At 28.0% G+C, this 17,959-nt stretch overlaps 1 protein-coding gene across 3 annotated transcripts in view; it reads left to right on the top strand.

The window, feature by feature from the left end:
• Positions 1 to 16,777, top strand: part of Apoltp (Apolipoprotein lipid transfer particle) — a 262,249-nt gene extending 245,472 nt beyond the window's left edge. For all 3 annotated transcript variants that reach the window (XM_075363702.1, XM_075363703.1, XM_075363701.1), the window contains 2 exons: positions 625 to 824; positions 14,331 to 16,777. In XM_075363702.1, coding sequence (XP_075219817.1) covers positions 625 to 824; positions 14,331 to 14,435 — 305 coding nt within the window. In that variant the 3' untranslated portion in view covers positions 14,436 to 16,777. The remainder of the gene's footprint in view (positions 1 to 624; positions 825 to 14,330) is intronic.
• The last annotated feature ends 1,182 nt before the right edge of the window (positions 16,778 to 17,959 follow it).

Raw genomic sequence — 17,959 nt, 5'->3', positions numbered from 1 at the left:
GTGTAACTTATGTCAATTTTTATGACTTTTGTAAAAGTTTAAAAAAATATTAAAATAAAAAGAAGCTGACTAAAATCACACATTAACAACACATGCTGTCATTGTATTTAATTTTATTCATCAAAATTAATTAGTAAAAAAGTTTCAAAAATTATTATACTTATAAGTGCTTTAATAATTTACATTAAAAATATACGTATCTGAACGGTTGGTTATTTTTTCTGTTGCCATACATGACTGTATTATTGTGGATAATATCAAGTCTGGTTATTAAAATAATATATGATAGCTTAGCAGGAAAAGGAAACTTCATTAGTCAAAAAAAGTAACTGGCTTCTTTGGGCTGTCGTTAAATTATAAAGTACTGAAATACATTTGAGTAATACAAAAAACTGTGTCAATAAGAACAACCAGTATTACATAATACATATAGTAGTGCAACTTTCATACAGAAAGTTTATTCTTTTCTAATTACATATATAAATGCGGTGGTTTATTTATTAATATTTATGTTGGTAATCAATAAAATACAATAGATATTATATTTAAATTATTCCATAAATTTTTATAGAATAGATGTACATATATTTTTACCAATAAAAGCTTTTTTTACACATGTTTCAGGAACAATTTTTTCTGCAAAGAAATTAGAATCGGAAAATAGTAATTTTGTTAAAAAATTTATTAGTGTTTTTACCAGAAGAGTTGCTAAAACTGCATTTCCACATTCATGTCAAACATGTGAATGTACTGCTGATACTAATGGTGTAGATTACGTGGACTGTTTTCCTTGCTTCTATCCTACACCAATTTATAGTGACATTGTAAGTATACTCATATATATATATATATTAATTAGCAAAAAAAATTCAAAACAGTATTATACCTTAAGGGTTTTAATAATAATTTATATTAAAATAAATCATGGTTATTAAAATATAAATTTTGGAGCAGTTGGTTATTTTTTCTACATTGTTGAACATAGCTGTATTATTGTGGTTAATGTTGTAAACTCTAATTATTATAGTATATCATAATCATTGTTATTATTATACTGATATTATATTATATATATATATATATATATATATATATATATATACAGTGGATTCCAGTTAATAGGAACACTGGTTATTTGGGGCAGCTGTTTAATTGAGGCATTTTTGTTAAAACAGAAACACTGGAATAATTCATGTAAAATTATGTTGATTTATTAGTCCAAAATGCCGCTTATAAGGCCCACTAGCTCGTTCATTTTTTCTTTTACTTCTAAAATATCACAATTTTATTTGTGATTTAAATCGCTTGACTGTTGTTGAATGTTGTATTGAGGGAGGTTATTTCCTTCTATCACTGGTCTGCACAGTAGGTAGTGTGTGGCGACACAGATGATATCATACACTTATGATGAAGCAAATACTTTTATTTTCTTCATTGCGAGTCCATTGTTCATTGTGTATGATGCTGTTGTTATCGTTTTTCCATTATTATTTTTAATCACTTTTGCTTATCATTTTACTTTTGTTAATCATTTCATTTTTTTAATCACTTTTATCTTTTTACTTTGAAGTGTTAGTTTAGTAAAAAGTTGGTGTTCATAATTTATCCAATTCATTGCCATGCCGCCTAAAGACATGACATTGGCAGAAAGAATTGCTTTGCTAGACAACAGAAAAAGTTATCCACCAAACACTGGTTAGCGAAAACTTGCAGAATTAATGGGAGCATCAAAAACTACAATAGCTCGGATTTTATAGCAAGAAGGAACTCTTCGTAGTGAATGGTCTAACAAACATGAAGAAGAAGAATCTTCTCAAAAAAGAAAACATGAAGGAAAGGACCCACTCGTTGAGAAAGCTTTAAATGATTGGTTTTCTACTGTTACTAGTCGAGGAGTAAGTTCAATGCTAAAACAAAAAGCAGAAGAGCTTGCAAAAAAAATTGGGACACTGATTTCAAAGCAAGAGACTGTGGTTGTCATGTTGGAAATGGAGATGTGAAATAAAATTTATAAAAGCTTGCATTGAAAAGGCGCGCCAATACTGACAATGCCGAATCATGAAAGAGTTATAAACTTCCTGAAATAATGAAGAAATATCCACCCAATGACATCTATAATGCAGACGAAACTGGCCTGTTTTATCGTGCTATGCCAGATGGGTCTCTGTTACAAACACATTGCATTATCTGGCTCAAAGAAAACCAATTGATTGAATTACTGTGCTTTGTTGCACCAATATATCTGGCGGTGACAAATTAAAACTTCTTGTTATTTATAAAGCAGGTAAACCACGATGTTTTAAGTGGGTTGAGTGAAGAGTTTACCTGTGCACTATTTTAATAAAAAAGCCTGGATGATGAGTCTAATTTTTCGTGATTGGCTGAGTGCTTGGGACAACACATTACAGAAAAAATCAAGAAAGATTTGCCTGTTTATTGATAACTGCGCTGCTACCCATCCTAATGTAGACTTACAAAACATTCAAATTGAGTTTCTGCCACTGAATACAAGTTTAATTCAACTGCTTGACATGGAAATAATAAAAAATTCATAATTTATTTACTGAAGTAAACTAATAAGTTACATTTTACAAGAAACTGAAGGAAATACATTGACTTCCTCGGCTACGGCTAAACATGTTAGTGAACGTGTAAATTTGTTGCAGGCAATTCAGTTTGTAGCCGATAGTTGGGATGAAGTGAAAAGTAGCACTATCAGAAATTGCTTTGCCAAAAGTGGTTTAAAAGTCAATGTCAATGATGATACTGAAACAATCGATGCTGATGACAATGATTATGTTTTTTTGCAGCACCAGGTTCAAAATTTTGAAGAGTTTTCAGATATAGATGGAAAAATACAATGCTATGATGAGAATGAAATCAGTGATGAAAAATAATTAAAAAACATTGCTGGTACTTAACAACTGAATGAAATTTAAGAAGATTAAGATGAACCTGATGTTAAACGCATATCTACACAAGATGCAAAAAATTCAGTGACGGACTTCAGTGGTGTTTTATACAAGAAGGCAGTGAAGGAAGCCCGCTAGAAGAACTACAAGTCCATGCGAAATTTGAAGAATGCCAAGTATTAAAAGGGAGACTACAAAGCAAAGTAAAAGAATTTTTTCAAAAAGTTTAAACGAGTAAGAAACATTAAATTTTTTATTTTATTTTACTGATCATAAATAGCAATTGTTGTTGTATTTTGTACCTCTGTTTTGTTTATCTATCGATTTGTTTTATTTATTTTGTTTTTGTTTTTTTAATTATGTAAGATTACAAAAACTATTCAGTAATGCATTGCACCAGAACAGTAGTTGTTTTTAAATGTAATAGGCCTGTTTTTATGAGTAGCTATTTAGTGTAAAAGGATGGTAAATAATATATTGTTTTTTATTAGACAATGTATTTTGCAGTAGAGTATCTAAATTTTCATTTTGTTGTAATTTATAATATTGTTCATGTAATCTTAGTATTAGAAATAAAATTCAGAATAACAAATCACTAATTCGAATTTAATAATTAGAATACACTTCTATATTGTATTTATGCATAGCTCCTTATGTTTCATTAATATAGTTTAATAGGGCTATTTAGCCCCGGTCTTAAAGTGGTCTGATTGTCCAGAATCTACTGTATATATATATATATATATATATATTGTGTTTAATCTTACCTCATTTAAAAATGTCTGTGATTCCATTTGAAACAGTCTGCGTGGGAAGTTATGTAGTGATTCCATACCTCTTCAATACTTTATAGTCACTGTGAAGTTGTTTTTCTTGAAAGTCATCCAGTGCTACATGCAATTGTGCTTGGTTATCTTTTATGCTCTCATAGCAGGTGACTGTTCAGTTTCAATCTTATTTTGGGAAATGAGGCAAAGTCACAGGGAGGTATGAGTCAGAAAAGCTGTATGGAGGGTGTGGTGCAACTATTGCATCATTTTCTCAAAAATTGCATTGTTTTGAGTAGTAATAAGCAAGTGTATTGTCATGGTGCAAGAGCTAATTTAATTTTGTTCACAGTTTTAGTCCTTTTTATTGCACAACGTCTCTGAAACACTTAAAAAATCACAATAAAACTTAGAATTTCTCTAAGCATAACTTCTCGTAGATTAAATTCAGTATCAAAAATATTATAGTACACCCATATAATCTTCCAGTTTCATTGGGAGAGAGAGACATCCTGTGAGTCATATTTTAATTGTATAATTTATTCATTATTTCTTTATTTAAATCAGGCCTTAAATAATTTTTAGTGCGGTTACCTCATCTCTAATGGCTCTCATTTGTGGAAAATAATCTTATATGAGACAGTATCCTATTTCTTATATCTTCTGGAAGTTTATTCAGAGCCATGTGTCGACCTTGTTGATCAGTGTAAACAAACTTACCCACCGGGTTGGTCTAGTGTTTAACGCGTCTTCCCAAATCAGCTGATTTGGAAGTCGAGAGTTACGGTGTTCAAGTCCTATTAAAGCCAGTTATTTTTACATGGATTTGAATACTAGATCGTGGATACCGGTGTTCTTTGGTGGTTGGGTTTCAATTAACCACACATCTCAGGAATGGTCGAACTGAGAATGTACAAAACTTCACTTCATCTACACTCATACATATCATCCTCATTCATCCTCTGAAGAATTATCTAAACGGTAGTTACCGGAGGCTAAACAGGAAAAAGAAAGAAAGTATAAACAAACTGTCCAGCTAACTGATTTTTCAGAACATTAGTAACAACAGTTTCAGAGATTTCTAAAGTATTTAAAAGAAATTTCTTACAGACATATATATTTTTATCATTTAGATCAAAATTATATTTAATACTCCATTTCCTCTGAACTTCACGAGTTCCACCTTTGTTTGGGTCTGTGACTCACACTAGGGGTTTGAGTTACATGAGAAACCCCTAGTGATGATGTTTTAAATTCTAAGTATTCATTTCATTCCAATAGTTGTAAAAAATATTATGTCAAGTAGATTATCCTATTTTTGTATTGCATATTTTTGAAGTTTTGCCTTAATTCACTTGCCTGATTTTGAAATATGTTCTTTTTCTGGAATAGTCTATTTCATTTGTTTTGATACCTTCTAGTTTTCTGGTCATCTAGTTTTTTCTGGATTTGAATTTATCTGCACTTTCAATGTCTTGCACTTGGCTGTCAGTATCACTTTCTTCCATATCATGAAACAGAAAATATATACTAACTGAATAACATACACTGGAATATATATATGTAGTAGTGAAGATTTGCCGGTTGAAGCACAGATTTTTTTTTCTGTATGCATAATTAGGGTCATCATTGGTGTTCTTCCACATCACTTAATTCTTTATTGTCAGTGGAATTTTCTGTCTCATCATTAATTACACAACTGCCCAAAAAGGAGTGTAATGTTTTTAGGGTATATGTATGTTTGTTCCACCGTAGTAGCTCAATGGCTGAACTGATTTAGATCTATGACCCCGCATTGGAATCCTTATGATACAGGGAGTGTTGTAGGCTATATAAATATGTGTATATGTATATTTCATTGTAACTAAAAGGCCACAAAATATCATACATATGACTCTAAATCAATAATCAATAATATTTTCAGTATTGATTTATTTGTAATGAAGGATAGTTGTGTTTTAAAATCTGCTACAATATTGAATGAATTAATTATGTTAGTAAAATTCGTTAATTTATTTTATAATAATTATTACTGTTGTTATTTATTGTTTAAAAACATTTAAGGAAAGTCTTATGATTTTTTGACGGCAATATGTTTGATCATGTAATCATCATGTTCTTTATTCTTGCTCTTATTTGTTGGTGTTGCTTCATCTTATGTATTACTAGCTGGTCAGGGCAAGCTTCACTCATCCAGCCGTCTAGCCAGGGTGCTCTACCCCCTTGATCCTCAACCCATTTGTATCCTCATGTTTGTGAGAATATTAAGTAATTTTACAGAAATATTTTAAGAAAAGAAATATTACTGTGTAGAGAATATTTTTCTGAACATTTTGGTGTTTTTATATTTTTATAATAGGCTCAAGGACTGAGTTGATATAGAATTTAATAGTTCTAATAGAAATATAATGTTTAATGCTAGCTATATTGATAATAAGGAGTTGGCTTGTGTAAGGTTGTGTTAGTTGCCAGTCCAGCTGCTGCTATTGATGCAGAGCGGACATGTGATGTGTCAGCTAGATGCACTCTAATTAATTTTTCCTGCTAAATAAAGAATCCTTTTTTTACTGCTAAATATTAATTAATAATCCCTTTCTTTTATTAATAAAATTAATAAATAATAATAATAAATAAGAAAAAATACAAACATAAAATATAGATAAAAATAATCTGTTCTTAGAAATTAAATTAAATAATCTGTAAATTAGTTAACAACAGACTGCTTCTAGTGCAAGAGAGAGTCGTGGAGGAATCAGTGTATAGTCGCTTGGTGCACTATTATTGGTCCGCTCTGTGCCACAATGTTATTGCTAAATATTAGCTAATAATCCCTTTCTTTTATTACACGACTGTCCAAAAAAGAGTATAATGTATTTTGGGTGTATGTTTCTATGTATATCTGTTTGCCACCATAGCAGCTCAACCGCTGAGCCAATTTAGATGTATCACTCTGTGTTGGAATACTTACATTACTGGGAGGGTGATAGGCTATATATATATATATATATATATATATATATAAAAGTTGTAGTGGAGATTTTCTGGTTGAAGCACAAATTTAATGAATTGAATTAATGAACTGTGAACTGTGAGCCTCTGTCACTGTGTGAGTTGGGTTTGAACTGATTGACTTGAATCGGTGAAATGAATAATATTAAAAAAATAATAGAATTAAATTTACATTTATTTAAATAAAATTTAATAAATTAAAAATTCCTGTTTAATAAAGATTTCTGTTTAATAATAATGGGCTTCCTGTGGAGGACTGCATGTGGGACTAGTGGTAAGGTAATGCAAGCAGCTTGTGCGAGGCTAAACCAAACATCACCAACTGGTAACAAACAGGGTGTCCCTGGGTGCTGTTTTGGGAAGTGCAGTGGGGTGCCCTTATATTATCTCTGCAAACAATCATCCGATTTTCAAAATTCAAACGTAGTATTTATTAGTAGATTGAAGTCTAACTTTTGCATGCATCAGGTACACTCTCGATCTAGGAGATCATGGTTATTCAGAAATGTTGTTATATCTTTGCAACTGATCTTCCGACTTTCAAAATTCAAATGGGGTATTTGCTAGTGTAATACAAAATCATGATGGAACCAAACCAGAACATAAAGAACAATGTTTATGAGTAATGTTTTTATTTTTTGGCAGCAGTTGTGTTTTATAATTTTTAATAGCTATCTCTTGTATATGTGATTTTTCTAGATTTTTGTTACAGTTTTCCATTTTATCACTCACTTTCATTATACTTATCTAATGGTAAACTGATAGTGCTAAGATTAATATAATTTTCTTCTAATTCTCTTGACAAGTCTGAAGAAACAGAACATTTTTTAACCCTTTACCCTCTTTTGTTGAACACAGTTTGACATTATAATTTACTGGTACTGCTTCTTTGTCGAGTATAACTTGACAGTGAAATTTACACATAGCACTCTTTTGTCAAGTATGGATTGACATTTTTAAACTAGCTGTTGCTATGCATAAAGATTCAAAATTGAGCTGACGTCGGTTTGTAAGATTGTAAAACCCACATAATATTGATATTCAATAGAATCAAAAATAGATCATTTTACGCTTAATTACGTTCTCGATGTGAAGTTATGTATTATGTGAGTCGGCATGTCATCTACCAGTTGTTTGAGTAGTTTTTTAACTAGTTCTGATACTGAAAATGAGTTTAATAATAATAGTGATGAAGATCCTGATCAAAAAATTGGAGACCCAATGTCAATACTTGATTTCATAATTGGAAGGTAAAGCGTTAAAACTTTTTCACTAACTATTCACAAGTTAGTTACATAAGATATAAAACTTATTGTTGTTATCTGGTAGAATACTGAAATAATACACTAGATTCTGATTTAGTGGTCATAAAAATAATACTGTTTGTTTATAAGTTGATAAGAGAAGTGGTTTTAAGCATGCATCAAAATTAAAGAAAATAATTTTGCTAACCTTTATTTATGTAGTCTTCCAGTATTTGTTCATCATCTAAATTTTCATTATCACATAATATTATTTCGTTAACAGTATTATGTTAATTTTCATCTACATTACAATTACGATTTATATAATCTTCACAGTTTTTAATGGTTTTATAATTTAAATCATCATTATCATAATAAACACTTTTGTTTTCATTATTTTGAGTAGGCAAATCTGAAATTAAGAAAACAAAATATCATGTGGTAAACAATCATAACTCCAATGAAACACTAAAATTTCAATTTTGATTAATCTCTGTAGAGTATTATATAATTGACAAAATACATGAATATAAACAATAATTTATTCTCAATTAAAAGTAATATGATAGATAAAAATAACACTGATATAAATATAAAAAAAATTAAATAATATTTACAAAAATTGTTAACTTCCTACACCTACCTTCAAAGTAGGTTTATTTTTTAACATTTCATTAGCAAGATTAAACATTGTAGCAGTTCTGAAATTAATGATATTTTTAGTTTTTTAGTAAATTATTCATTTTGAAAACAAAAGATCACTAAAATAAAGAATAGGAGATAAAATCACATACTAAACAACAAAGACCTGTTATACTTTCAGCTGCAAACATAATCAAGGAGGAAGATATAACTGTTTATCATGCTTATCACATCTGGTGTACATGATTGTACGAGGGAGAATTAAATCTAAATGATAATTTTGCTATTCTACGCAGCAAGCAATTTGGAGCAGGATGGTGGAGTGGGAGGTTAATGTTCAGTGTGTTAGAGAAGGGGAACCAGTTTGGTTAGCTCCTCTGCTCTGTTCTGTCATCAGTACAGCCATGGGTGAACAAGAGGTTCTGTCATCTGTTGTACAATATACAATAATAAAGTATTTTACTAATGAAGGTGTTTAAACCTGCAGAAATTTTAACTCATTTACAGGTACAGTTTGGGGATGCTACACTGGCCCAGAACTGAGTGTATACAAGGGCCAGCAATGGTGGGTGAGAATGTGTAGAAAACGAAAGTCATGATTGACACCCAAGGTCAAGTCTAACAACATCCGTGCTGTTCAACACCTTATCAAAGATGATCGCCAGTTCACTTTTGAAGAAATCATGTTAGAAGTGGGTATCAGCTATGGAAGTGCTTAATCCATTATCACTGATCATCTTGGCTTTACATAAATTAGTGCTCAGTGGGTTCCAAGGTTGTTGACCAAAAATCAAAAACAGGTCAGATTAGAGATCTATGAGAGACTTCTGAATCAATTTCAGCAAGAAGGGGATGATTTTTTGAGGTGCATCATTACATGTGATGAGACATGGGTCCATCATTATACTCTGGAGTCAAAAATGGCAAATAAGTTGTAGTGAAGGAAGGATGAGGGCTACCTGGTGAAGACCAAAACCCATCTGTAAGCCGGAAAAGTTTATGCAATGATTTTTCTTGACTCAAGAGGAGTTTTACTCATTGATTTTCTCCACAATCAGTGAATGGTGAATGCAGCTTACTATTTCCAGCTACTACAGTCAAAAAAAGCCGCCTACCGAAACAAAAGACAGGGTATGCTCATAAGAGATGTCATCCTTCTCCATGACAACTCCAGGCCACACACTGTGATTTTGACAAGGTATAAATTGGAAAAATTGCATTGGGAAACCCTCAACCAATCAAGTCCCTACAAGTCCAGATTTGTCCCCCTTGACTATTTTTTGTTTGCATCCTTGAAAGAATCACTTGGAGGGGAACGATTCGAAAACAATGAAGATATCAAGGAGTGCTTACACAATTGGTTTTCAACTCGTCCTCAAACTTTTTATGAACAAGGAATATTCAAGTTTCCAAATCATTGGCAAAAGTGTGAAGATCGTGCAGGAGACTGCATAGAAAAATGATGAAGGTTGAATTGTGTTCATTAATTATCAATAAATTTATTAAAAAAAATTACTGTTAATATTTAATTTACCCTCGTAATGTCATAACAAGGATCTACTGTTCTTTACCTGTCAACATATTGGATTTACAACTTTTTCATACAGCTCTGATGTTTTATTTATACAGGTTCGGAGATACCATTATTTACTACACAGAAATATACACTTCATGAAATTGTTGTGTATGCCGTTATCTCAATTTCAATAAAAACTGGAGTTACGACTGTTTACCTGTCAAGTATATATATATATATATATATATATATATATATTAGCACTCATGTGTACACACACACACACACACACATCAGAAAATGGGTCTTGATCAAAATAGTAATCCAACCCAAAATATCCTTACAGGAAGGTGGTCCTTTTTCACAACTCGCCCTTTTTCTTTATGCTTGGTACCTTCTTTCTCATCAGATCTGTAGGTGTGGATACAACTACTGGTTCTTCTATGCTGATGATACCAGTCCTAAAAGTCAGAGCATCTTGGTCTCCCTAAAGGGGTCTTGGAGAATAAGTTTCCAGACTGGTGGCTGTACAATAAACCAAAATTTATTGTTAAATTTGAACCTCCAAAATCCCCTTCCGATAACCAATATATAATAGAATACAAAGGGAAGCAGAAGTTAGAAAAGTCAAAAATCTTCTCAGGTGTATTAAATAAATAACTCTTACCTGTTAACAAATTACTTTTTTCATTGCGTTACTTTCATTACTTACAGCTGTCAATAGAGAAATTAGTTAAAATTTTCTGATGATTCTGTCAAATATTTGTTTAGTAGGCAGATAAAATTATCTTCTTATTTATGGTATGAAACGTTTTGATTTCATATTTCTCTTGCGTCTATATCATTTATTGTTTTTAATTTGTCAGACTCTCATTAATAGAATAATCCTTTGTTTATTGTTTGACTTATATAGTGTTTTATGTTTATTTATTTCAATTTCAATTTTGCTGTAATTTTTTCTTTTTACTTTTTATAATTATAGTTGTTTCTTATATAAAATTAACACCTAGTATTATATTTATTATCTTTTGCACAGTTACACAAATAATTAACACATCCCATTCATCAACAAAAGATAGATTTATATATAATATAAAATTGGTACTTGGTGTGAAAAATGCAGGACTGGTCTACACTAAGTGTATTAAAATTGCAATTATGGTAAATATTCTATGTAACAAACAAGAGTACTAATTGTGCAGACAGTCATTAAAGGTGTTGTAAATCTTAAAATGCAGATACTGGAACTACATTAAGTACACTAAGTGATGAATTTTATTACAGTGACCTTGTTATATTTCTCTGTTGTTATGAAAGTCTCAGTTTTACTTAACTATTTTGAATGTATATTTTTCTTTTACTTTTTACTTTAATAAAGGAAGAGATAAATAAAAAGTTTATATAATTGTTCTAGTTAGTTCCGTTTATTTACTTGGTTTATTTTACATTTGGATATACATAGAGTACAAAAAGAACTCCACCACAGATGATTCAGATAGTTGTAGCTTATTTTTAATTATAGCTACTAGAAGGTGTAATTATATTAAAATATATGTACATTTGTTCATACATATATTTCATTAAATTTATTCAATATGTTGCCAGTACACAAGCAGCTGATTATACTAAAAATACTTGTGTTTATAGTGTAGTAATAATAATAATAATAATAACAATAATGCATAATGACTTATATTTTATATTTAATTGCTTACTTTTTATTTTGTTTTTGTTAAAAACAAATTGATATATTAGAAGTATTCTTTAATGGTATTTATTATTATATCTTTCAAATCAACTGTTATATTGTTAAGTATACCTTATTACTCTATTCCTTGAGACATTCAATCTGTTGTGCAACTATCAAGTTATAATGGACACAGTTTACAGATTTTCCATAGAGAAACCACATTACTACAGTTGCAGTTACACATTGTTACAGTTTTTAATAATTATAATTACACATTTCTGGCTTCTACATAGTTGAATTTTATTTCTAATGAAATTCTAAAAGAATTTTTTCTATTTTAAACTTATTATTGTTTCCAAAGATTATAACTATTAAATAATGTGACTTTTGTAACTAATATTGATTTCATAAAACAATTCATTATTATTACTATTGTTATTATTATATTACTGCTATTTCTGTTCTTTGTTACTGGCAATTTGTAGTATACATAAAACATAATTATAACATTTTAACTTTTTTTTTTTTTTTTTTTTTTTTATAACTTAAAACATTTTTATATTTGATTGTTAATAATTATAACAACACATCCGCTTTCTATTTGTATATACATTACTTTATACGTACATAACGCATACATATTTTATTATTTAGTTGAACAATAATCACAGTTTGTTTATTTATTAAAGATATTAGATAAGCTGTGAGTCATTGGTGTGGAAGCAGGAACCACCAGACATTCTCTGTAAACATTATCAGCTTGCTAAGCTTTATGTTTAATTTGTAGGTATAGAGTGTGTGTGTGTGTGTGTGTGTGTGTGTATGCATGTGTGTGTGTGAGTGCGTGTTATTTTTATTTATTTATTTTTTTCTTATGGAACATTATTTTCTTAACCATCTCTAATGCACCTTATTATATGGGTTTTTCATAGATTTTTCATCTTTTATTTTACTATAATAGTCTATAAATGATATGTATTTATTTCCCTTAAGAAAGTTAAGTGGAAGAAAGAACTTTTTTATTTTAACTTTAACTTTAAAACCTATCATTCACCTCTTCCATTCTCTCACTCGATCATTCTTCATACACATGTGTGTGTGTGTGTGTGTGTGTAGAGAGGTTTTTTGTATTTGAAAAAAGGATTTATTATTAAAAAAGATAATTCTAGAAATGTATTTTATTTAATGTACTATCGATTGTTATGCTTCACAGTGTAAAAAAATCGTTTAAATATCCTCAATAAAAAAAAATAGCCACAGTGACATTAGAAGGTGAGGATGTGTACCTTGCTGCTATGATTTCTAGATTCTATTCTTTTAGACGTTTTATCCGTGCTTTTCTGTCAAAGAGTATAACAACAATATTATTATATCTGTTCTTAATCAGCATAGCAAGAAACGGCATACTGTTAGGTAGTCTGTAGGGAAATTAATAGAAATATCAAACCGCAATGCAGTTTTTTTTTTCTAAGAATATTTATTTGTTTGAGAAGAAAGACTGTCTGATCCTAATAATCATTGATTTCTAGTACTTATTCTGGATTAAATTTTTTTCTAAGTCGGCTGAGGTTAAAATGGTGAGTTTCAGACTACATTTAAGCAGATTTTATAAAAACCACATAACATTTAAAAAAAAAACTGTTTTTAATTATAGAGATTTCTTAGAATAATTCCAAAAGAATTCATTGTAATTCTGCGAGTAACATATTCAATAATTACAATTTTGTTATTAGTGATCCCTCTTGCACTTTTATGTTATGCTCTTAATTGTGAACAAACATTTATAATGCATTAGTATTGTGATTTTTGTAGAAATTAATTTAATTTGATTCGATTTAATGATAATTTAGCGATTATTAAACTTAAAACAAAAATTAATTTATGGATGTCAATTATACTTCACCATCGATCGGGGCAATTTGATTTGTTTACCGGTCTGAAGAATGCACCTAACTTTGCCTAACCCTTCTGGGAAACAGGGTAAGCCCAGTAAAGGTAAGATAGAGATTTATCTATGAGAAGAAAAAAATTAACCTTTTCTGATAGTGTTGTTAACAGAAGGGAGTAGGAGAAGCGTATTAAATATAAGTAGTTAAGCGTATGTACAGATATATTTGTGTAATATGAAGATATAGCGTTAACATGAATTTTTTATTAATTATTTAAAAATGTTTTTTTTAATAAGTGCCAAAAACATGTATTCATCCACATACACATGTGCATATTTATTTACATCGATACAGGAACATACACATGCATACACACATGTTACTTGTTTTAATACTCATATTTATTTATCAACTATTTACAGATAAATTTTTTGGTGTACGTATTGAAAACTACATTACAATATTTATTTGCATATTTATAATACATACCTATGTATTTATTATTTTATATTATTTATACGATCGATAAAGATATAATTTATAATAATGCATATAGTATATTTAATATATTAATTGACAAGTACTGAACCGATCTTTGGCTATCTCTAAACAAAACTATTTGTACATACTAAATACATTCATTCTTTTATTTTTATTTCAGGGGTATTACAAGGACAATAACAACTTTACATTGTCATTCTTTCAACCATTTGATCAAAACAGCGGCGGCAGTGAAACTGAAACTGAAACGGACATCAGCCTTTGATATAATTATTATTAAATTTTACATAAATATATTATGATATGTATTTGTTCGATCGATTTATGATAAATGGAAATCATATTTCATAAACAATTATTTACAATTCTTATTCATTTAAATTAATAAAGTTAGTTCATTTCTTAATTTATTGTATAAGTATTTTTATTTGTAATATAACTAAATTAGGTATAAATTTTACATAATACAATAATTAGGTATGTATAAATGTGATATGTATTAATATACCTTTACAATATATATTTTATTTTTTTTATTATGTGTGTATGCACATACTTTGATATTGTTTTGAGATAGTCCTTTTCTGACTCAGTCTTTAAACGAGTTTCAGATATGTTATTTATATTATATTTTATTTATTTATTTATTATTATTAATATTAGGCGCTACAAATAAAGCACTAATTTATTTCAACTATCACTTTGAGTTCTGGGATAGACGGAGGATATGTTTTATTTTATATATTTATATATATGTATAAGAGCAATGATATATTCTCTTAATATCAGCTAACCTAAATTACTATCTTAATAGCTAAATAATAATTAATGATAACAATAAAGAAAGAGGCTGTCTGAAGTGTAGCGGTAATTTAATGTATTTATTGTTTGTACTACATGATCTAAGACTAGAAAAAAAATTTTTTGTGGCACGGTGCGACACAGCCTAAATAACTGAGCATCTGGTTGTGGATTTGTTCTACCGGTAGTCAGTCTGGTTGTGCCGAGCAGGAGTAATTGATAATAATTTGTGATAGTGATTTATTTATGGTGGTGCCAGTGTTACACTATATTGTAGTATATAAAGAGTAATTAATTATATTGTACATTATAGTTATGTATAATCATAATTACTGTAGGTAAACCTGTATTACAGTGCTTTATAAAATATTTTAATTTATTGATAATTTTAATTGTAATATGTTTAAAAAGTTTTACATAAAGTAGAGATGAATTTGAAGTGATAATTTTAAAAACAAAAGTAATTTATTTTTTGTTTCTTTAATTTTTTTTTCAAAAATTCAACAATATATAAAACTGCAGTAGAAATGTACAAATTTAATTATGTATGTCAGTATATTTTTATTTATAAATATACTCATTATATATATTTATAATTTTTTAATGTGAAATTCTTATACCGTATTTGCGTAATACATATTTTAACAATTATTAACAATTAAATATTTTCTTTCTTATGAGTATATATATATGTAACAAAAAAGAAAATGAAGAATTATTTAACAGATATTTTAAATAAACAGCACAAACAAATGCAACAATTTTATTATTCTTAAATTAAAATATATTCATTTGTATTCTATAAAACAGTTTGTTAGTTTAAATATAGCTTAAATAAAACATTATAGTTAAACAACTAAGTAATAATTATTCTATCAGTAATTGTAGTAACAATATTTTACGTAGTTTAATTATAAATTATTAACACTAACTGTAATATAATTGAATTGCACTGTAAAAAAGGAAAAATCCCTCAAGATTATTTTTATTTATTCCTAGTTATGGTCTTTAATCTTGGTACTTGTTGAATTTATTAATGGGCAGTTTTATTCATTAACTGAATAATTAATTACTTAAAGATGGATTAATTCTTAAATATCTATATAGTTATTTGTTATCTAACTAGTATAAACAGTATTATTCTGTAGATCATAAATGTGTACCGATGTGATACGATAATAATAAATATTTTATTTTATCCAGAAATACTACCTAGTAGTAGAATAACTTAATAAAAAAGTGTCTTACTCTAATTTTGAAAATTGTTATACAAATTTTGAAAATTGTATGAAACAGAGTAATTTTTTTTAAGTTTTCTCCTTTGATATTTGGGAATTTACATTTCAGGTAATTTAGGTTCTATTTTATTGCAGGCATCTTTCTACAAAAATTATACACCACACAAAACCTTTTAATCTTAGTTAATATTCTGTTATGAATGTGACTTTTTTAACCTGTTGAACTGATTGACAGTAATACCTTTTACTAGGACCAATGAAGGAGATGATTAAGAATTGAAATATTGATTTAAAAAAGATTAATAACAACCTGAATGACCATGTAACGCCTTAGAAAATAATTAAAATTGAAAGCTATTAGTTTTCTAAACTGGCATTTAATAGGTTCATTTAATTATTAATATTATTTAAAAGTATGGCACATTACAACTTACAGAAATTTTCACATAAAAATATAAATGTATATTTGCATTAACCAGTGTTATCTTTCCTTTTTTACAGTTAATAAGTAAAAAAAACAAAAAAAAAATATATATATATATATATATTATCAAGTCAAAAGGCTACAGTTGTGCTTTATAAATAATACTAATGATAATTTACATTTGTAAATATTTTTGTAATTTTATTATATATATATATATATATATATATATATATATATATATATATATAAATATAATTTTTTAATATATAGTCTATGAAAATATATATATATATATATTTTTTTTAAATTTATTTATGGATACATTATAGTATAGATTACATTTAAATATATATAGGATATAGATATATATTTTTACGCTAATTTAAAATGATATGTATTTTATGAGCATATATTTATTATATATTATCAAGGAGCATTATGTACTTTGATACACAGTGTATAAAAACAATTAGTAGTTATTCTAATGAGTAAACAGTATAACTATTTAATTAACATTTGAAACATTTTTTACTTATTATTTAAACACAAAAATGTGTACCTACCTGATTTACGTAGTCTACCATTATATCTTATTAAAGTTACTATTATTCTTATCCATTTATAGTACATATTTTCAACATTAAAACATCATTTTCTTATAGAATTCAACAATATATATATATATATATATTTAAACATTTGATATTCTGAACCATATTTATTTCTACATCAGGGTGAATATTATTTTGAGAGAATGCTTGAAACAATAAAAAAGAATAATCATCTGGTTTCTAATGCCAGTATAAATAAGCTTTTTTTTACATTCAACATGTATACATTTATTTCTAACATCACAATAGAATTTTATACACCACAGCACAGTTGGTAGATTTGAACATTTTACAAAATTAATTAAGCTTAACATTTATTTTTTTTTTGTTTTCTGTTTTTAAATATCAATGATAATGATGATGAATATTTGTTGTCAATGAAATAATATGTATTTAAGATATCAAAGTTCTAAATTGATAATAATTTAACCAAGAAATTTGTGTACAGTATTTAAAGCTGGAAAGAACATTAAATTAAAGTCATAGTTTATTCAGTATAGTTAAAACTTTTTGGTTTGTCGAGCTTATTTTGTTGTTAAATTAGTTACTTAATATAGAAATCAATGTCTTAAATTACATATAAATATGCTTCTTCAACATTATAGTAACAATTTTCAGCAAAGTAGCATATTTGAAAGTAAATAATTAACATAAAATTTAAAGATTATTTTTATTTTTTAGTTTGAGTTTTTGTGCGTTTAGTATGTGCGAC

Source organism: Lycorma delicatula, chromosome 4, assembly GCF_047948215.1.
Source record: "Lycorma delicatula isolate Av1 chromosome 4, ASM4794821v1, whole genome shotgun sequence".
Lineage (NCBI taxonomy): Eukaryota > Metazoa > Arthropoda > Insecta > Hemiptera > Fulgoridae > Lycorma > Lycorma delicatula.
Note: the sequence above shows the minus strand (reverse complement) of the source record. Positions and strands in the feature narration are given on the sequence as shown.